The following is a 24000-nucleotide window of genomic DNA, read 5'->3' as shown; positions in this document are numbered from 1 at the left end:
AAATGGGGAGCATGTGCAAAGGTCAGTTGTCAGTCACCTCTATGGTACAGTTACATACAAGTCAGTCAGCTGCATGGACACATATGACTCAGTCATTGTCCATGCCACCACAGCTGATGTGGGATGTCCCTCACTGGGATACATGATAGGGAACATGGAAGGGATCACTGAGCAAGTGACACAGGCTGGTAGACCCCTGACCTTGGTTGGCATCAGACCCTCACCAGGGATTCTGACAAATTACTGAATGCTAATGACTTTGTGTAGCTACAAGACCCTAGCTGAATGGTTCTTAGCATGCAGTCACTGCATTGCTATGGAATACTGTCTTATCACTCCCACAACAGGTGAAAACATGCAGCCCCTGTACATCAACAACATGTAGACTATATGCCCCAGACCAGGTGTGCATCCCTCACTACTAGGCTGATAGCATCTACATCTCACACTGTATGTACACATCCCACATGCTGCACCTGCACAGAAGACCACAGTCATAATGTTACTCTGTGCAAATACCATGTATTCACATGTGGCAGGCATCACACATGGTAACTATTGAAGGTCACAGGTACATATGTGTATTTGGTACACACATACATCATGTGTGCATTGCCATAACTGGTTTAATCAATGTCTTGCATTATTGTGAGTGACAACCCACACACATGGGCATTCTGTGTGTGCAAAACACACGTGGCATGTCTGTAATCAAAAGCCATACATAATTGTGATATCATTTAGAAAGGGGTATGTGCATCCTGTGGTGTGTTTTCCCAGTTGCCAAAAGGGATGTTTATTTCATACACACTTACCCCCCTTCACACACACTTGCTGGATTCAAACCCCTACCTAACTAGGTTATGACACTAGAGATGGACGTATTAGCGCAGCACGCTATTCACATTACTGAGAGTTTCCCCTTCCACTGATATACTTATAGGGTGCTGACATCATCAGAGTTTAGAAAGTGGAATGATCATCCAGTGGTGTGCTTTCCCAGTTGCCAAAAGGGATGTTTCTTTCATATACACTTACCCCCCTTCACACACACTTGCCACCTGCTGGATTCAAACCCCTACCTTACTAGGTTATGACACTAGAGACGGACGCATTAGCACAGCACACTATTCACATTATTGGGAGTTTCCCCTTCCCCTGATATACTTATAGGGTGCTGACATCACCAGAGTTTAGGAAGTGGAATGATCATCCAGTGGTGTGCTTTCCCAGTTGCCAAAAGGGATGTTTTCATACACACTTACCCCACTTCACACACACTTGCCACCTGCTGGATTCAAACCCCTATCTAACTAGGTTATGACACTAGAGACGCATGCATTAGCACAGTGCACTATTCGCATTACTGGGAGTTTCCCCTTCCCCTGATATACTTATAGGGTGCTGACATCACCAGAGTTTAGAAAGTGGAATGATCATCCAGTGGTGTGCTTTCCCAGTTGCCAAAAGGGATGTTTCTTTCATACACACTTACCCCCCTTCACACACACTTGTCACCTGCTGGATTCAAACCCCTACCTAACTAGGTTATGACACTCGAGACGGACGCATTAGCACAGCGCGCTATTCGCATTACTGGGAGTTTCCCCTTCCCCTGATATACTTATAGGGTGCTGACATCACCAGAGTTTAGAAAGTGGAATGATCATCCAGTGGTGTGCTTTCCCAGTTGCCAAAAGGGATGTTTCTTTCATACACACTTACCCCCCTTCACACACACTTGCCACCTGCTGGATTCAAACCCCTACCTAACTAGGTTATGACACTAGAGACGGATGCATTAGCACAGCATGCTATTCGCATTACTTGGAGTTTTCCTTTCCCCTGATATACTTATAGGGTGCTGACATCACCAGAGTTTAGAAAGTGGAATGATCATCCTGTGGTGTATTTTCACAGTTGCCAAAAGGGATGTTTTTTTCCTACACACACACTTAACCCCCTTCACACACACTTGCCACCTGCTGGATTCAGACCCCTACCTAACTAGGTTATGACACTAGAGATGGACGCATTAGCACAGCGCGCTATTCGCATTACTGGGAGTTTTCTCTTCCCCTGATATACTTATAGGGTGCTGACATCATCAGAGTTTAGAAAGTGGAATGATCATCCTGTGGTGTGCTTTCCCAGTTGCCAAAAGGGATGTTTCTTTCATACACACTTACCCCCCTTCACACACACTTGCCACCTGCTGGATTCAAACCCCTACCTAACTATGTTATGATACTAGAGACGGACGCATTAACACAGCACGCTGATTGGATTACTGGAAGGTTTCTTTTCCCTTGATATACTTATAGGGTGCTGACATCACCAGAGTTTAGAAAGTGGAATGATCATCCTGTGGTGTATTTTCACAGTTGCCAAAAGGGATGTTTCTTTCATACACACTTACCCCCCTTCACACACACTTGACACCTGCTGGATTTAAACCCCTACCTAACTATGTTATGACACTACAGACAGACGCATTAGCAGAGTGCGCTATTCGGATTACTGAGAGATTCCTTTTCTCCGATATACTTATAGGGTGCTTACATGATCAGTGTCTAGAAAGGGGAATGAGCATCCTCTGGTGTGTTTTCACAGTTGCTAGGAGTAACATTTGGACCAAGTGTGTGAGCATGCCCAGTTCAGCCTTCCCATGGCATGTTGTGTGAAAGATGTCTCATTTATCTAAGTGTGTGAGCATGCCCAGTGTGGGCTTTACATATGTTGAACTCTGCAGCCCATCACATTTGTGGATGAGTGTGACCTTCAACAAATACCTCCAGTTTATGGTTGTGTGTTGTCTGCCATGTTGTGTAGTTACTGTCCGAATGCTTTTTGTGTGAACAAAACAGGGAGTATACTGTGCCTGCAGGTTTTGCATGGGATACTTTGCACACAATTGTCAACATCCATTCATACTGACTTAATACTAGCACTGTATAGTGTAGTGTTTCAGTACTTTCACTGTGGTGGTCAGTATCCTGGGCTTTAGTCCTATCACCGCTTTACATTTCCATAGTGTGCACAACAGCCTGGTTAGGGTCCAGTTGTGCACATCTGCACAAAGGCAGTGCCTCTACGGACCCTGGTAATTACTGCCCCATAAGCTTAACAAGTGTAGTCTGCAAATCTATGGAGAGGATCATAATTGAGCTCATAAACAAAGATATAGGGGACATGCAGACATTGTACCCATCCCATTTTGGCTTGGTCAGGGGCAGATCATGCCTTTTGTACTGGGTTGACATCTTCAAATTGGTCACTTAGGCCATTGTTGGGGAAAGGCAGTCCATACAGCCTACCTTGGCCTTGCAAACACTTTCAACACAATACCCCAGTCAGGTATTGTTGAAAACCCTAACAACTGAAATGTAAACCCATATGTCACAAGATGGGTTGCAAACTGGCTTAAGGACGGGACCCACAGGGTTAGAGTTGCTGGCACTATGTTAGACTACAGGCTGGTCACAGGTGGTGTCACACAGGGCTCAGTCCTTGCCCCCCATTGTTTGTCATGTACTTCCCAGAAGTACAGGCCAACATGGGAGGACTTTGGCTGACAATGTTTGCAGATGACTGCACACTGGGCACCATGGTGGACAGTGCATCACACACGGATATCCTTCAGAAGGGACTCACAGTAACTGATAGCTGGTGCCAGGGGCCATGGCCTGAAGTCAAAGTGCACAACATGTGTAGACATACCCTTCAGGAAAAGCAAGGTGACCCCAAGCTACCATATAGGTGGCAATCCTCTAAGCACAGAGAAGGTTATCATGGACCTGGGGACCCAGGTTGACAGTCGCCGTTCTTCTGAGACTCACATTGCTAAAGTGGCTAGAAAGACCTTCTACATTGCCCACCTGCTCAGGATGGGATTCACATCCAGATCTAGTGGGTCATTGTTCCCCTGTACTCTTCACTTATCAGATCGGTGATCGAGTCAAATGCCCTATTCTGGCTGTATGTCACCCAACATCTGCAGCAATTGCAGACACCCTGAATGTCCCTACCTAAAGGATCAAGGAACCCCAACAGCTGTCATATGCTGCCAGATTGAAGACACTCCCACTCTATTCACTCACATACTGTCTGCTTAGAGGTGACATGTGCCTGACATGCGAGGCCATGTCCAAACAGGGATTAATGGACATGCTCCACCTCAGAATCAGCAGATCCACCTGAACCACTAGTGCAGGTGACTTACACCTTAGCAGGGTTGTATGTTGGACATGTTGGAGGGATGAAGTTATCACCCAGAGACTCCCTATGCTGTGTAATACAATCCCGGTCCATGTGAGGCAGAGCACCTTGCTGGCTGTGTTCAAGAGGTATCTTGGCCTGTGGATGGAAGGTCATACGTTTATCCCGGGGATTGTCACGGTGTCACTGCTGGAGAGAGGCATGACACACTAATGGGCACAGTACTGTTTCCATATAAGGGGTGGTGTATGCCAATGAACTCTGTGCTAGGCTTATACCTGCCTTAGGGAAGATAGCCTAGTATAAACCTATGTACCTATGAACCTATCTGACCATGTTGCATTATGTTCAGATGTGAACTACTTACAACAGCCTCATCCAACATCAGTAGTGTATTCCACAACATGGGTGTACAATGGCGAACACTACCGATGTGCCCTAGGCCATTTCTAATGCTAGTCGGAGAGTGTGTTTGTCCATCAACACATTGTAAGTGATGTTTGCCATGACATATGTCTTGTTTAGTATACTGTGCCTCTGTCTACCTGTGACATAACATTGATACCCAGGGTAAACCTCCCATCTCCCATGCACTCATTAGGATTCCTGTTGAGGGGACTCAACGAGTGTATCTACGGACAATCTGTACTGGTAGTTTACTCATGTGTGGGGGTGGCTACTGTGTTTTGGATAATGCAGTACAGCCTGTCCTATATATGTCAGTGCTGGGATTCAGGTCCCTCATGTGCATAGCTCCCTGCCATTCAGATTGTACAAGGTGCAGCATGTGCATTGATTCCAGCTTGGACATGGCTTTCTACATCAGGCACAGCTTGCATCTGGGTGGACAGCATGGCAGTGTGTGGAGCTGCACTCTGTGTAATCAGACTACACATTACATGTGTTCCAGCTCTGTCATACTCCTGGTGAGGTACTGTTGTGGACTTTACAGGTGCTGGATGTGTCTGCATGAGGTACACCCCACAGGGGTTGTTGTGGTAATTTCTAATGCTGATGAAAGATAACTGCAGAACCACAATGACCTCCCTTAGCTAGATGTCAGACAGCATGGACCATGCAATCACAAATAAAAACAGGACCGTCTCTGCAAAGGGAAAGTGTCCTGTCTGGTGGACCCCAGCCATAAACAGACTGTATGACAGATGACGGTTACTAATGCAAGACAGAGCTACATCTCCAAAAGGGAAGACAGCTGTGATCAGCACTAGTAGAAAGCTACATTATCTCATAAAGACATGCAAGGTCAACTTGGGGACATAAATCACCAAAGACAATGAAGGTAACCACACTGATTTCTTCAGTTATGTCAGACACCTGGTTGTGAACCCTCGGATATGCTCAGAGTTGGTACACAACAACATATATTCGAGTGACCTGACAGATATTGGCAACATTCCGGCGGACAGCTTCAGTGCGATTTACCCCCTCCCTCACCCCCAAAAGAAGATAGTTATCACTGCTGTATGTAACCTCACTGTCATCTTGGATGTCCATGTGAGAGCCACACTCAGCAAAGACAAGTACACAGCATCCATGGGACCTGCTGGTATCTCCAGTTGCATGCTATGTGAACTCCAGAAGGGGCTGGACCCGTTGATACAACTGCTATTTAACCTTAGTCTTGCTACAGGATATGTACCTGAACAGTGGCGTACGGCAACAGTGGTCCCACTCCACAGAGGAGATGCCTCCACAGACCATGGCAACTACCACCACACAAGCTTAACCAGCCTTGTCTGCAAAGATATGGGGAGAGTCATTATGGAACTCTTACACAGACACATTACTGACCTACGGACCCTTGTTCCCACCTAGTTCAGCTTTGTACAGGGCAGATCCTGCCTTTTGCACCTAGTTGACTACTATGAAACTGTCAGTAGGGCCATCGATGAGGGCTACGCAGTCCACACAGCCTACCTGCACTTGGCTAAGGCCTGTGACACAATACCACACTCAGGCATCATAGCCAAGCTCAACAGCTGACATATAACGGCATATGTCGCAGGATAGGTTGCAAAATGGCTAACAAACAGAACCCATAAAGTCAACATTGCAGGTGCCTTGTCTGATTTGAAGCCAGTCACAGGTGGTGTCCCACAAGGATGTGTCCTGGGACCCCTCTTAATTGGTATTTACTTTTCAGATGTGAAAGCAAACATAGGGGGGTTGTGGCTGACAAAGTTTGCAGATGGCTGCAACCTAGGCACCATAGTGAATACATCAGCCGGCACACAAATACTACAGAATGCCGTCACAAAGGCGGATAGCTGGTGCCAGACACATGGCCTGAAACTGAATGCAACTGATGTGTATTCATCCCCTTTGGGAGGAACAAAGTACCCACAGATCAATACATAGACAGCAACCCACTGAGCATAGACAACAAATCAGACACCTGGGGACACATGTAGATAGTGACATCTCTTTTGACACCCCTGTTGCCAAAGTGGTTAGTAAGACTTTCTATCTTGCCCACCTTATCATGGAGGGTTTTCCATCAAGATCATAGGAGGTCATTGTTCCACTATCCTTCTCCCTTATCAGGCCCATGATTGAATACGAAGCCCCATATGGTATGTACCTCACCCAGCAATTGCAACAGCTGGAGACACCCCAAAGGTACCTACCATGAAGATCAGGGTTCTTCAACACATGTCAGATGCTTCCAGAATAGAGGAAATCCAGCTTTGTTCAGTGTCATACCGCATACGTACAGGTGTCCTATGCCTGACATACAAGACCATGTCCAATCAGGATTTGGTGGACATGCTCCACTGCAAGCAATCCAAATCCACCAGAGCCATGAGAGCTGAGGATTTGAACCTCAGCACATACATGTATAGGACATGCTGGAGGGACAGAGTCATAACTCAGAGGCATCTCACACTCTAGCAGAGTATCCCAGTCCATGTTTGACAGAGTCCCTCACTGACTCTCTTCAGGAGACATCTGGACAACTGCATTTGAGACGGAGGCACAGACTAGACAGAGGCACAGTCATGTTATTCAATTACGTAAGGGGGTCATACTGTGTCACTACTAAGTCAGAGGCACAATCATCAGAATCTATTCTGTACACTTATTACCAGTATAAGTTGTGGCAATAGCCACATCACTATGGCTAGGCTTATACATGCACTAGGGCAGATAGGCTAGTAGTAGACTATGACACTATGAAACACCGGTGTATGTGTAGCTATTGTCAATCAAACAGTATGATGTGGTTTGGGGGGCTTGATATGTCCCTGTATTCCAACATTGTTTTGTCTATTCCTTCTAGCATGTCCAGAGATCAGTTGCTAGTGTCCTCTCCTGCTCAGCTGGTGAACCTGGGAATATTGAGGCAATGTTACACTTGCCTCATGTACACTGACAACCCTCTCCTTCTGCCATAAAACACACATACATGTGAGAGATGCAACTATATAGCCAAAGTGGAGGCTGAGCTCTCTCAACATAGGACTAGCAAGACCAGAGAGAAGGTGAAGGTAACCACACACATCAGAAATCCAGTCTCACATGGCACTATCACAACTTAAGATCATACACACAGACACACAGAGACACTCTCGGAGGCTCTGATCAGGATTCTACCGGAATGGCAGTGGCCACCACAGCAGACACTCACACAACTGCCTCCACAGGGCACAGCACATGCAACACATTGACCACAGAGTCGGTGTGCCAAACAGTCACAGCCCTTAAGGCCAAAAACAATGCCAGACACACTTGTCTATGGTTACTCCATAGTCAGACACACTGACGTCCCGCTCACCAGATCGGGTACGGAGGAGGTCACAGTAAGCTGCCTATCGGGCACTGGAATCCACCACATAATGCAAGCACTCAGGTCACTCAACTGCAAGTACAGGTCTGACCCAGTCATTATCCATGCTGGTGTGAATGACCTGAGATGTACCTCCCTGGACTACATGGAAAGAGACATAGAGGATCCCTCTGATTATGTAGGCCAGGCAGGTATGACCCTGACCTTCAGCAGTATCCTACCTTCACCAAGTATGATGCCACATAAACAGAGACAAGATGATCAGCTGTATTATTTTGCTTAGACTATGGTGTCATTCAAAGGGGGTCCAATGTCTGTCTGCCTGGGACGACATGCTGAACAGGCCACGGTGATTTGCAAGGGACGGCTTGCACCTGTCACCCCTGGGCTTCCGGATTTCGGATGATGCTCTTGCCACCCCCATTGTGTTTTTTTTATGCAAGATTCAGATACTACACCTACCACCCTAGAACACAGTAAAGGAAGGACACTAAGGGTACTGCTGCTCAATGCCAGAGGTCTCAACCTCAAGCTGCACACACTCTATGCCCTTCTCAGTATGTAGCACATTGATGTCTGTGCTGTGCCTGAAACCTGGTTCACAGCTTCTGACAGCACCCCGGCACTATCGGGTGTTACCTCATATCATGCATTCCGGCACCAGCATCCGGACAACACCAAGAAGGATGGTGGGTGTCCATATTCATCAAGGACACCCTCACCTCATTGTTGGTGGCAACACACGATGCATCGGAGACCATCCAGGTGCCAGTGACCGTAGGCAAGACTGCTCTGCAGTTTGTAGCATGTTACATGCCACCCTCTCAAACTCAGGTACCTCACACAGCTATCCTGCAAACACTGAAGGGATAAATGTATCTCCAAACACCATCCTACTGGGTGATTCCAACTATCCACATATAGACTGGGATCACTAATCATGCCACAACACTCTAACACAAAGGTTCCATGAGTTCATACACTGAAATGCCATGGAACAACTGGTCCCAATCCCTCAAGTGGAGGCAACATACTAGAAATCATCATCACGAACATGGGGTCACACTGTTCAACACCAGCAGTATACCCATCATTGGTGAGATCAGATCATGGACTACTCTCAGTGGGAGTCCACATCCCACCCACACCCCAGATGGAAAAACAAACAGTGAAGACCTTCTCAAATGCCGACTTCACATTTCTAAGGACTGGTGTGGTCTCTTTCAAGGCCCCCAAGCCAGCGGACACCATTATCCAAGCCACTGTATCACTTACAAATGCCTTCTACCAGCACCTCCAGGACTGCATGGATCAGGCAATCCCAAACAAAACAAAGACTCTTTGTACCACAGGCAAGCATCCAGTCTGGTGGACCCTAGCCATAAACAAGCTCTACAACACAAGGAAGGGGCTACTACAAGATAGAGCATAATCCGTAGGAGGGAAGACACCCCTGCTCATTGTGAGTAAAACACTGGGTTCCCCCATACAATCATCCGAGGCAAGTTTTGAGAGTAAACCCACTCAGGACTCAAGGGACAATCATGAGGCCTTTTTGCCTATGTTTGAAACCTGGGAGGAACTCCCAGATATGCTCAGAATTAGTTCGGAATGATGTAGATATCACTGCACCTACAGACATTGCCAACATACTGGCTGACAGGTTCATTGCAGATTCCTCCCCCCCCTCCCCCCAACTGGAGGGGTATCTACACCAGAGGATTGTAGCCCCCCCATACATCTCCAATGCTGGGGTGGGAACTGCTCTATCCAAGGCAGAAAACACTTTATCCATGGGACCAGATGGTGACCCCGTTGTGTGCTCCATGAACTCAATGAGTAATTACACCCGCAGTTAGGGCAGCTGTTTAATCTTAGCCTCACCTCAGGATATGTGCCCAAGGAGTGGCATACGGCTATGGTGGACCCACTTCACAAAGGAGGTGCCTCCACCAACCCTGGAAACTACCATCGCATCAGCTTGACAAGCCTGTTCTGCTAAGCTATGGAGAGGATCATAATGGGAATTATAAATGAAGACATAGGGGACTTGCAGACATTGGATACAATCCAGTTTGGCTTTGTCAAGGGCAGATCATGCCTTTTAAACTTGGTTGACTTTTTCAAAACAGTCACCCAGGCCATTGACGTGGGCAGGGCAATCCACACAGCCTACCTTGACCTGGCAAAGGCTTTCGACACAATACCCCACTCAGGTATCATTGAAAACATCACCAGCTTAATTGTGAACCCATACATCACAGCATGGGTTGCAAACTAGCTAAGTGACGGAACACACAGGGTCAAAGTTGCTGGTGCCATGTCACACTCCAGAGCTGTCACAGGTGGTGTCCCACAGGGCTCAGTCCTGGGCCCACATTTGTTCAGCATCTACTTTTCAGAAGTACGAGCAAACACAGGAGGATTATGGCTGACAAAGTTTGACGATGACTGCAAACTGGGAAGCATAGTTGGAAACCCATCTGACACAGACATCCTTCAGAAGGGTCTCATAGACACGGATAACTGGTGCCACAGCCATGACCGTACATTAAACACTAAACAATGCATAGCCATACCCTTCAGGAAGAACAAGGTTACCACTACTTCTCATCGAGGTGGCAATCCTCTAAGCACAGAGGAGGTTATCAGGGACCTGGGCACCCAGGTTGACAGTAACCTTTTGTTTGACACTCACATTGCCAGGGTAGTTTGGAAGGCCTTCTACATTGGCCACCTCATCATGCAGGGATTCACATCTAGATCAAGGGAGGTCATTGTTCCCCTGTACTCATCACTCATCAGACCAATGATTGCATACAATGCCCCATTCAGAATGTATCTGACCCAACACCTGCGGCAATTGGATGGGCCCACAAATTCCTCAACAGGAGGTAAAAGGGTCTCAAACATATTTCTTATGCTGCCCGACTGAAGGGATTCCAGCTGTATTCAGTCACTTACCGTCTGCTCAGAGGTGACCTGTGCCTGACATACAAGGCTATGTCCAACCCAGAATTATTGAACATGCTTCACCTCAAGACCTCTACATCCATCAGAACTACACGGGCAGGAGACCTAAACCTCAACACAGATATTAATAGGATGTGCTGGAGGGACAGATTCATCACCCAGAGAGTCCCTATGCTGTGGAACAACATCCTGGTACATGTGAGGCTGAGCACCTCACTGGCTTCGTTCAAGTGAGATCTTGACCAATGGATGGGAGATTGCAGGTATACCCCAGGGATAACCTCAGTATCACTGCTTGACAGAGGCACAGCAAAATAATGGGCATATTATCCATCAACTTGAAGGGGTGGCAGAAGCCACAAAACTCTGGGCTAGGCTTATTAATGCCCTAGGGCAGATAGCCTAGTATGAACCTATGAACCTATGCACATAGGCCTGGGGCAGTTCCTGCTATTAGGACAGTGGTCTGCAGCAAGCTATATAGTAGTAGTGGGTTTTAGCCATTGGTTTTGACCATGGCTATTCCATGTTGCTTCTTGTTGTGGTACAAACATGGGTGTGTGGTTATCCATGCTATTTATTGCTAGTCACCCTCATTTTGTATCTTGTTCCATGTTTTTGCACATGTACATCACTGTATGACGTGTGACCTGGTAGTGTCAGGGTGCTGATGTGGGCTTTGACCCTGTTTTCTATTACAGCACTGATATCTACATTCTCTATACTGTGTGTGTTTACACTGCACACATCTTGATGTTTATTCTTCTGGCATTGGGTAGCATTACATCTAGGTTCCTATCCCTTGTGGTACCCATGAGGTGGGTTTGTGTTTTTGTGGTTTATGATTCTTGAGGGTGGATGTTAGTGGGGGTCCTCAGGTGTGCATGTGGTACATGATATTACATTACTTAACACATGGCATTCATGCCTCAGGTGGTGCTGCAGGGCCACCTCTGTCAGATACACATACTACACTCCCTGTACATGTTTGGCAGCAGGTTGTGTCATGTTAGGCATCCCTGTTACTGTATGAGTGAGTCAGAGCGGGTATCAGTCCCAGTGTTCCTACTGACCAAGCATATGTGCTATGCGTTGCCTCTTTGCCAAGGCCAGGGCATACTGGGCACGCCTCCTTCTGCCTACTGGGATAAGGTCAGGTTGTTCCTCCTCCGTGTCACCCCCTGCCTGTGGTGGCCTTGGCAATGGTGGGGGGATGTTTGGCCCAGCCCTGTGCTGGTCCTGCTGCAGCTGTTTCCGCAGGATCATATTATGTAGCATAGCACATATCATGATCATTTGGGTACATGTAGTTGGTGTGTACTGCAAGCCTCCACCAGATGTGTCCAGACACCGGAAACGTGACTTGAGCAGCCCAAACACACGCTCTATGATATTATGTGTTTGTGCGTGTGCCTCATTATGGCGTTCCTGTTCAGGTGTGTGTGCATTTCTGATGGGTGTCATCAGCCACGGCTCAAGTGCATAACCTGCATCCCCCACTAGGTGTCCGTGTGGGAAGTCCCCATTGGCAAATGATTGGTACAGCTGCGTCAGATGCCAGATATGGGAATCGTGGTAGCTCCCAGGGCAGCCAGCACACACATTCATTATTATGCCCTGGGCATCACACATGACCTGGCAGTTGATGGAGGGGTATCCCTTGCGGTTAATGTAGGCTCTACCCCGCTCTCCTGCTGGTGCTTTGATGCGTATGTGCGCGCAGTCTATAGCACCCAGTACCTCAGGGTATTCTGCTATTTGCTGGAAGAGACGCATATTGCTGGCCAATACCTCACGGGCATTGGGGAAATATACATGATCACCGACATGTGCTGACATGGCATCCAGGAACTGGTGTAGTACCCTGGAGGCTGATGCCTGTGATATCCCCATCATATCGCCAGTTGGTCTCTGGAAGGTACCTGTTGCTAGTATTCTTAGGCCAACACATACCTTGGTTTCCACTGGGATGGGTTCCCCTCTGTTGGTTCTGTGTGTGAGGCGTTGCCTGCACAGCTCAACAATCTGCTGCAGGAGCTCTCTGTCCACTCTATAGCGCTCTACTATCTCCAGCTCATGTAACCCATGGTAGGTGACCCTGGGCCAGTATACTCTTCTCCTTCTCCTCACTCTGGGTTGTCTGTCAGCATCTGCATTGTCACCACCCTCAGCAATTCGCTTATGCCTGACTATAATAGCTATGGCAGCCCCTAGCATTTCTGCTCTGAGTTCAGCTTTTTTCAGTTTTCAATTCTGATAGCTTAGTTTCTGGCAGTATCTGTTGTGAGAAACAGCCTGCACTGCTCCTTGCAGTGTTTTAAGTGCTGGGTTGGGCTTCTAGTCTGCCTGTGTAATTGCCTGCTTCTAATTGTTTCCACCAATTAACTCCAGTAGTATCCTCTGGCAGTTTCCCTGGATTTTAGTTGTTTCCTGTTTCCTTTCTGTTTCCTGAGGGGGAGCAATGTGCACACCAGCTTAAACACGCTTACAGTCACTTAAACACACGTACACATCCTTACACGGTGTTACACGCGCGCACACATCCTTACACGGTGTTAGCTAGGCTGATTCAATGTGGAGCAATGTGCACACCAGCTTAAACACGCTTACAGTCACTTAAACACGCGTACACATCCTTACACGGTGTTACACGCGCGCACACTGCCTTACACACGTGCACTCCCGCGCAAACCATTGTAAACGGTTTGCAACACGCTCCCACATGTTGAATCTGCCTTACACGCGCGCATGCACGTATATCAAGAAACTTTGAGTGTAGGGATAGCGTATACCCTCAATTTCTTGACTTTCCTAGTGTTCTGTTGGGACACACCTCTCTCCCTGATGTCTGTCTGTCATCTCTTACCTTACATTGCCCTCCAATCTGGTACATTTATTGCTATCATCCCCCCCATGATGTCACCTACCTCTTACTCTGTTCCTCCCCGTCTCTAACTCTTACACTACTCAGACAGTGCTCATTACCTATGTGACAGTGTGATTCAGTATTGTAACCCTCATTTACATAGGATTGCCTTGTAATGACTAGTTACATGTCTTACACGGAGCTTCCCCCCCTTGACAACCACTAAACGGAGGCCATATTGTTTTTGGTCTGCAAGTCCCTCCATTGACATTCAATGTAATACATAAATCCCACAATTGTGGGTTTATAAGCTTCGGTTTTCAGTTTTAGGTAGCGCACCCCGTTTGCGCGGGTGTGCGCTGCAGTTAAACGCAAAAATCCCGTGGGAAAAAAAAAAGTTATATAACTTATTTTTGAAACACTTTTTCATGCCAATGGCCACATATTTGGCCATTGGCATGCTTAATGAAACATATGCACCCTTTATTTGGAGCTGACATAGCTCCGTTTTTAATTTTGCAGAAATGTACTCAGTTGTCAGCTGAGTACATTTCTGCAGCTAACACGTCCGTTACACAGACTGGTTTCTGCTTCGTGGATCGCTCAAATACCTCATTTGCATATCTTTGAGCTGCAAATGAGGTATTGAGCATTTCCACGCCCAGTCCGTGTAAGAGACGTGTTAGCTGTCTCTTACACGGAGATTTGGGCTGTTCCTGAATCAGGAGGGTTACACGGAGGCTTACACTACTCTTGAACTCCGTGTAAGCCTTCCTGAATCTGGCCCGATGTGTAATACTTATGGAAAAATACAATGCTATGCAGAATAATATCTTTTTATAGTGATGAAGATGGTATAGTTTCAATGGGCACTACAGAATATCACAATAATTATATGTTGACAAATACTTAATATCTCACTGATCTTGGTGCAAGGAAAGTTAGAACTTTATTATTTTTTAGATAATATAAAAGATCAATTGATTCTGTTATAAAACTTTTATTGCATATTTTATAATCTTAACTCCAGTGCAGCTAAGGAACCTAAGATTTCAGCAACTGCAAAATTGCTAAAGGCTTTGGCAAATAATTAATATTTGAGATATATAGAGTAATTTAAGTAAAACAGTTACTTTCCTGGGATTTTCTCTGCCCATGATGGCTAGTGAGTTAGCACAACAGAGAGAATTTTTGATCCACAGATTAGGTAAAGTTAAATGGAGTAATATCTCATTAGCAGCTAGGGCTTAGTGAAATCCAGAGAGAGCATATCCACAAACTTACCTCTGCCTACTTTCCTAGTAACCAAGTCATAAAACTAGATTAGTTTAGTTTGGCAGGCTCTACCTAGAGCGAATCCATGCTGAAAATGATTGTATAGCCCAACCTGTTACAGGAATCTATTTCTTAATTTTAATATTACTTTCATTATTCCACGCCCACTGAAATAAGGCTGTATTTTCCTGGGCATCTCCTTTTTACACCATTGTAGAATATTATTACTAATGATTGTATCCAGTTATCTGGGGCTGTTCCTTCCTTAAAGGACACATTAAATAGGTCTGTCAGAGGTAGTACACCTATAGCTAGCTCTGTTTGGGATCTTTTGTGGATTCCCATTCAATTTCTGCATCCTATCCCCAGATCCCTCAGTCTATCAGTTCAGTTTCAACCTTCTCCACTGTTTTGTCCCCATGTGTCAAACATTCACCAACCATTGTCCTTCCTTCTCACATGATGTGAAATATTTCTTTATAGTGTTGACTGTTTTTCATAGGTTCACAGGTGAATACTAGGCTCATTGCCCTAAAGGACCATTTTAAGCCTAGCCAGTTACCTCAGAATCAACCCCTGTACCTTGTTTCTATGAGGTGAAGACCTTAAACATTATGCCAAATCCTCCTCTCCTTCTACTTTTTCCCGTCTCAAGTTAGTTCAATTAACTCCTCAAAAAGCTTTCTTTGTCTTAATGTTTTATGCTAAACATTTTGTCAGTTTCTCTCATTGTATTCGTGATGAACAATTGTTTTCTTATTTTTTTGTCTCCTACAGCTGATTATCAGTGGACCCTGGTTACCTATCCTTGAACAGTGGGTCTATCTACTCTTCCTGGCTTCCCAGGACTAAGTATGATAAATGTTGGGGCTATCAAGGAGGTTTATGTCATACTGCTGTTGGGAATGTTTTTTTTTTACCCACTGAACCCCTTCTCTTTCATATGCCTGGCAATATTCTAGAGCTGGGGCATGCAGTGGACAGTCCATGCTGATTCATTTCTCATTTCCAACATGAGCTGACATTTTCAGGCTGCCCTCCTGCCCTCGGGACAGGCACAGCTATCCTCCTTACTAGTACCTCAGGTGTGTGACCTGCTAACTGAACCTAGGTTGCCTGCACAAGAGTCATGGCTTTATTCCTTTATGCCACAGCACTGGCTGTATTCTTGATGAACTGTATATTGATGAACTTTGCATCTCTATTTTTAGCCTTCATATATCCTCTAACAATTGTCTCTCTTGTTTCTGCAATCCCTTTAGTTTTTTTTCCCTTTATGGTTGCCTTCACGTCCTTAGTGAATCAAATTGGCTTTCATGCCCTTTTCACTTTGCCAGCCCATTATTTATCCTTCACCAGATAGCTATTTCTTCTACAGTTCCTGCACTCTGCTGGTCACTTGTTACCTTCACAATTTCTGTTTATGAAACTACGTGTTCTGTCATATTCTGCTTATGTATAGTCCTAGAGTCTAGCTTTGTAGATGTCATGGCTCTGTTTTCGTAACCAGCAGTATGAATCACATTGTTGTATGGTCAGTGTTAACTGGTGGTACCCTGATCTGTGGGGTCATTTATGTTTCCTCCTCCCCAACTGCAAACAAGATCAAGAAATCTTTGTATCTTGTTTTTGGCTTATATATTTTGCTGGAACCCTTTCAGGCTGACTACTTCAGTCAACCTATTCTGCCTGCCTTGGAAGATGATATACTCTCATCTGTCCCTGAACACAACAGAAAACATTAGCACAGGAAGTAGCCACTTTATACAGACTTAAAGGGACAATCCCAGGGATTTTTTTGTTTTAATTCATCCTTTGTTTACATTTCAGGTTTGCCTTTCTGTGCAAGCTCACCTTTGGCTGAGGGGGGTGGGGGAAGAGTGCCTGTAGGAATGCTCAAAGGGGTTAACCAAATTCCATCTCAAATTGCAGTTCTACTGACAACAGCTCTCCTTGTGAGCAATTCAGTAATTTCATACACACGCCGAAGTGTAGCCTTAAACCAAGAGCTCCTAATTACATAAATTGAAGGGAATTTGCATTATTTCCTATAAATACTATAAGATAATTAAGTTTTTTTTTACATCACTAACAATTAAGTTTTGTATTGTGCATCTTTTTAGAATTTGTTCTCAGATTGCGTACATTTCTTACTTACTCTTTCTAACACTAAACACATTCCACAAAGTAACACAAGATCTAGAACAGTATACATTGGTTGTGGTAGATTATGTGAAGTCGAATGAAATACAATAATTATACTGAAAACAAAGTTGGGTAAGTGAGTGTGAAAGACAGATAGACTACAGTACTGAACTGTTAAGTCTAACAGTATGCTAGGAAATGGTTCTTTGTGTACCATGAAGCAGAGGTACTAGCTGTATTTTATATTCTAAAAATGAACATCAAAAGAAGACCTGCAGAATGGGTTACCTTACAAACTCCTTCCACACAGATGTCTCGCTTCCCAGGCTCACATGGGGTTCCATCGATTACCTTTTCCTTGTGCCGGTAATAGAAATTTTCACCTTTAGGAATGCAGTTCAGTTCACACTTGTTAGGAGCTGTAGAGAAGAGAAACCAGTGAAATATTAATTTTAATAATTAATATTAATTTTAACAAACATGAACCAAATCCCATAAACACATATTTTAGACACCCAGTTGCATTCCTTGTCAGCACAAAGCAAAAAAAAGTAATGCATCTTTAATTATCTCCCCCCCCCCCCCAAAAGGACCAATCACAATACTGGAAGAATACCAGGTACCCAGCATAAAATTGCATTGTCCAAGGCCAAGAACACAGCATCCGTGGTTATCTGATAATATCCCTGGCTGTGTTCTACATGAACTACAATAAACTGGCACCACATCTGTGTGCCCTGTTCAGTCACAGCCTTACCTCAGGCTTTGTCCCGACCAAATGGCACACTGCTACAGTCATCCCTCTACATAAAGGGGGAGTGACTATAGACCCTGGGAATTATTGCCCCATTAGCTTGATGAGTCTGATATGTAAAGGCATGGAACGCATCATCATTGACCTGATTAAAAAAGATATAGGTAATCTCCAACCTCTAGACCCCAAGCAATTTGGCTTTGTTAAAGGCAGATCCTGCCTGCTTAACCTGGTTGACTTCTTCGAGTCAGTCACCAAGGCTGTGGATGAGGGTGAAGCAGTTTATACAGCCTACCTCAATCTGGCCAAGGCCTTTGATACCCTTCCTCACTCAGGAATTATTGATAAACTCACCAAACTAGGCATCAACCCCTATATCACTAGGTGGGTTGCAAATTGGCTCACAGGACCCACAGAGTGAAAGTACCAGATTCAAAGTCAGACTGCCGACCAGTCATGAGTGGAGTCCCACAGGGATCCTCTCCTGTTTGGCATCTACTTCTCAGAAGTCCAGGCCAACAAAGGAGTCTGGCTGACCAAGTTCACATACAACTGCAAGCTGGGAGCCATTATTAATTCTCCAAGTGATGCAGACATCTTTCAGAAAGGCCTCACTGAGATCAATGACTGATGTTGGAGCCATGGCCTTAAGGTGAACGCCAAAAAATGCACTGTAATTCACTTTGGGAAAAACTCAGTTCCACTAATTATGACATTGATGGGAGCCTACGGAACACTGAAGGAGTTATAAGAGATCTGGGCACCCAGGTTGACAGCAACCTTTTATTCCAACACCACATCGCCACTGTGGTCAGAAAGTCCTTCGGTGTGGCATATCTCATAACCAAGGGTTTTGCATCCAGGAAGAAAGAGGTCATCATCCCTCTTCTCATCCCTCTTTAGACCACTCATCAAGTATAATGCCCCATTTGGCATGTACCTCACTAGATACCGCTGGAGAGGCCACAGAAGTACCTCACAAAGAAGATCCTAGGCCTTAGACACATGTCCTACATGGACAGACTCAAGAAACTTCATCTATTCTCTGTCTCTTATTGTTTACTTAGAGGCGATCTCTGCTTGACTTACAAAGCCATGTCAGACCCAGCTCTGCTAGAAATGCTACATCTAAAGAAATCCCAGTCCCTCTGTACCACACACTCCAGAGACCTCAACCTCATTACCACAATCAACAGAACGTGCTGGAGGGACAGGTTCATCACCCAGAGACTGCCCATGCTCTGGAATAGGCTTCCTATACATGTCAAGCTTAGCACTTCCCTGGCCGTCTTCAAGAGAAATCTCGATGAGTGGATGGGTAACAGAAAATTCACCCCAGAGAATACTCCAGTGACTCTACTGGATAGAGGCAATGGGAGCTAACGTCGGGTGGCACAATGCCAGGGCACTTTTTTGGGCTAGGCTTGTGAGAGCTCCAGGGCCATTAGCCTAGTACACACCTATGAACCTATGAATTATTAAATTAATTGTTAACTTAAAAAGGAGTCGGACGTTTTTTAGACTTGTTTTGGGCTGGTGTCAAATACTGATAAAAAGTAACTGAAGGTGAAGGTTTACGAATAATGTGATGATAGCTTTTTAGTAAAATTAAGAATGTTATGGTCTTCAGTTGTTTTAATATCTAGAATATACAGAATCCGATATTTTATAAGAATAATGCAAATCGTAACGTTATAACTTTTTAGGAATATTACTTCTGTGCATGATGGGTGGCAGTTGGTGTCAAGCAAGAACATGCCCTGCCTCTTACCACACTGGATCTCTAGGCCTGAAAATATGTGTTTGTGTGTGTGTGGGGTCTGTCATGGATAAGCAGAAATGCTATTCTCACATCAGTGGTTGGGTGGGAGTAGGGGTGGTCCTACAGATCTGAAGAAGCGTGCACAGTGCATGCGAAAGCGCTTATCTTTCCCTGTTTTATGTGCTGTTTTGAATAAAAGAAGATTTCCTCACTTCTCGTGGTGTGTCCCATGGTGTTTTACTTGGATACAGTTTAATGATGACTATTACCTGGAGGCACCATGTAACACAAATAGAATTCTTCTGGGCACTGGGAATTGGCATCCTCCATGTATCTCATGGTACAACCATGTGGAGCATGTGCATGTAGACAGTGCTTACTGTACATCTTTGGGACCAGGGAGATAAAAATATGGGAACACAGAGTGCATAGCCATACATGTGGCTTTGAGACATTCACTGATTTTTCTAGTACAGGTGGTGATCTCAACAAGTAGCCTGACGGTTTCCTTTGGGAACAAATTCTATATTAGAAAATAATTGAATAAGGTATGCTTACATAACAAATTTGCAAAAAAAAGCAGATCAAAAGAGTTAACTTCCATTTCTTAGGAGGATACAAACCCTAAGTAGGAAAAAGAAATACTATATGCTAATCATTTGTTTAGAGAAATTACTCCAAGAGCTCAACAAACAGAATGACTATTAAGTAAATAAATGAATAAATAAATAAATATGCTGTAATGAAACAATGCTTTCATCAACAGTGTGGTTGTGAACAAGACAGTTAACTAAAACTCTAAATTAGCTTTCTTTTTCCTTTTCCTCAGTAAAACTCTAATTTTTATATATTGTTTAATACACTGACAATAAGAAACATCATTCACGCATGTCTTCGTTGAAGGTTGGGCATCGGGCTGGCACCTCGGCAATGTAAAAATCTACTGCCAATCATTAACAGACCGGAGTTCTGGTGTGGTGACCCCTAACCAGGAAAAGCCAAAATAAAAACAACAGTTGGGTTTTAATGGTCTCTTTAATAAACATTTTATCCTTGTGCAGTTGTAGTCCTGATGTTTGATCTTTTACCCAATTACTCCGTTACTGTCTTTACCTCATTTTACATTTACGTTTCATTGTACTACACCAATATAGGTGTGCCCCTATTTCCATACTGGGGAGCAGGGGCTGCAATTCCTCCAATGAACAAAAAAAAACTACTTCCACCCTCATGGCAAAGTATCATGTACAGATTTTCTATGAAAATGTTAATTTGTAAAATCTAATTCAGTCTACAGGCAATGCAGAGCTCAACAAAGCTTTTCAACAGAACTGCAAGAAGACAGAAACAGTACTAGACACAAATATGCTATGTAGTACACAAATTTTAGGGAACTCTGGGTATTTCTGCTCTAAGCCTAGAAGTGGTAGTGTTTAAGATGCTACCATACACAAATAACATGCTATAATGATAAGCCAAAGGGAGCAATTTCAATGATTTTCCATGACAGCTAAATGAAAAATGTTTATAATGCATTAGTCAGTGTGTATGTATGTGTGTGTGTGTCTGTGATTAACATGTTTGTCTGTATGTGAAATGCATTCATTGCTTGTGTGCACACAAGTTCTCTAAGGGATATTACAACAGCTGAAAGTTTGCTAATTTCAGCGAGACCTCATTATATGAAGAAATTTTACTTTTTAAGCACAGATGGTCAGGATTAGCTGGGAAATCACTACACGGAGAAGGCTTCACCTATGGTGGCAGTGACCTAAGGTCTCTATCAGTACTATAAACTTGTGCAGCTCATCTATGGTCATTTAGCACAGGGACCCTTAAACTTCCCTAATGAAATGAAATCTGGCCACAGTCTACTCCTAGCTCCATTCTATGGCTGACTGTTTCGGATACAGGCTGTTACTGAAATCCAGGTTACAGCAGTGAGAATAAATGCTCAGTTCCCTACACTGCTGGCCTTCCCTCATAGAAGTTAGAATTATCAGAAACTGAGTTGATCACTATATACATATATCTGTAAGATTCACTAATCCCATCAAAAAGTATGTATTATATTATTAGTACTGTCTGACTTTAGCTGGTAAAAGAACATTTCAGCAGCATATGCATTTAGTTACCCAACATTTCTTTAACAAACAGCAGCTGTTTGATATGATCTGATTGATTACAATTATTGACTACTTAATCTAGCCCATTGCATACTTTGCAGTCTTGTATTCTTGTTTTAGACATAGTACCTGTACACTCAGCACTCAGTGTTTGACCCTTTGTTTTAATTCTCTTGAAATGAGGACATCAGAGGTGAAGCCCAAAGTAGCTCCAATTGCAGATAAGGTCAAAAAGAAAACAATATGGTAGATTGGGCAAGTGCAGGAAAGCAGAAGACGCTCTGGTAAAGAAGATTTGGGATAGACAGGAAAAAGGCAAAAAGAAATGAGGGCATCCAGCAAAGAGATAGACAGTTTGTGTAAGAGGAGACCTGCAACAACCAGGCATGAAGGTAGGAGATTGGCAATGAATCAAGAGAGATGGCAACAGTGGCTGCAACACCCTGAACCCATGTAATAAAATGGGAAAAGATGGCTGATGATGATTTTAATTCCCCCCTTTGTGACTGAGACATCATTTTGCATTGCATTCATCTTTGTTTGGGGGTAAGCCAGGACCACTTTACCATATTGGTTTCTGTAAGAGATAATGTCAGTGAACCTGGTGGCTTAATTGGATTATGTTTATGTATTCCCATTGTCTTCATGTCTACTCCTGAATAGAGTACATGTGAGGAAGGAAAAAAAAAAACTTAAATAATATTTTTGGGAGTGTGGCTTAATTTAAAAGTGAGATGAGATGGAGTCAGCCCTTTCCTCCACCAAGCATATTAACAACAAGAACAGCATCCTATGTGATTTTGTTGGGTTTAGCATTAAAATTCAGTCTTGTATATCTTTATTTGGAGGAATTTAGGTTTAGTTTAAGTTTTAGTTTTAACATACTAGAAACGAATGACATACGTATGTTTGTTTAGTCTAAGAGCAATAGTTAACAGTACAGTTGTTATGAGAATAAAGGTGTGCCCAGAATTTGCAACGTAAAACGGAGTCTGCTAGAAAAAGAGATTGTCTAGCTGTTTACTCATAACTAAAAAAAGAAAAAGTAAAAGCTCAGATTAATAAGCATTCTATAGAATGCCTCTGATCACTGTAGGGAAAACTAGCTAAGGCATGATATCAAGTTAACTTTATTTGCTTCCATAAAATGTGTGACTAGGTCTGGTTAGGTAACCCCCTGTCTCTGTACTTGCAATAAGAGGATGCACTATCTTTTTAGTGTTATTTAAATAATTTTGTGCATACGTATCTTAGGTGGAAGTGGGAACGTGAGTCAGTCAGAAAGGTTAATGAGTAGGCAATGTAAATAGTATATATGTGTTTCTGGTTTTAAAATGCATCACTATTAATCTGACTATCCATAAGTTATACTTATATAAGGGGGAGATTTTGAGTCACTGTCAACACAGTAACCCAGTCATGAAGTAATGGCCACTCAGATGTGGAGATGTCAGAAACTCAATTAAAAAATTGTGCTCCATACACCCATGAGAAGTATAAAGCAAAAGGGTAACATGCACCTTTTATGCCACCAGGATGATGAGTAGTAGCTCTTAAGGCCAGTCTCCCATTGCATTCATAAGTGCACCTCATTATTTTGTGCAGCAGAGGAATTCATTCTGTATCCATCCATCAAATTATTTTCTAACCATGGGGTTGGACTTAAGGTACATACACTGACTATTATACTGAGGATATGTTGTAAATCAGACTTATATAGCCTGCAAAATAGTTTCATCACAAAAAGGAGTATGTTCCCATGGATCCACAAGGTAAAATATGGCATATATTTTATTTTTTATTTATAGTAGTCAGGACATGGGCAAGATGAGCTCTGAGGAATGTTCTAAGATGTGAGTAGCACAACTGCTTAAACAGTGCAGCTGTAAAGTACATTCACATACTGATGTAATTATGGATGACTTCCTTGTCTGCAGTCAAAGTTCGGTTCCCATGGATATAGCCTGGCAAGCACTGTAGGTGTGCAATATGCAGCTAGGAAAAACATCCATGAGTGTGTCCTTCAATGATATTAAAATCCAGTTTGAATTAAACAGAGAAGAAGTGTAGTTG

At 44.0% G+C, this 24000-nt stretch overlaps 1 protein-coding gene across 2 annotated transcripts in view; it reads right to left on the bottom strand.

The window, feature by feature from the left end:
* The window catches only part of PAPLN (papilin, proteoglycan like sulfated glycoprotein), a 1077292-nt gene that overhangs the window by 573864 nt on the left and 479428 nt on the right, over positions 1-24000 (bottom strand). For both annotated transcript variants that reach the window (XM_044074058.1, XM_044074059.1), the window contains exon 6: positions 17574-17704. In XM_044074058.1, the coding sequence (XP_043929993.1) occupies positions 17574-17704 (131 nt within the window). The remainder of the gene's footprint in view (positions 1-17573; positions 17705-24000) is intronic.

Source organism: Protopterus annectens, chromosome 6.part0 (genome assembly GCF_019279795.1).
Source record: "Protopterus annectens isolate FY-2018-M chromosome 6.part0, PAN1.0, whole genome shotgun sequence".
Lineage (NCBI taxonomy): Eukaryota > Metazoa > Chordata > Ceratodontiformes > Protopteridae > Protopterus > Protopterus annectens.
Note: the sequence above shows the minus strand (reverse complement) of the source record. Positions and strands in the feature narration are given on the sequence as shown.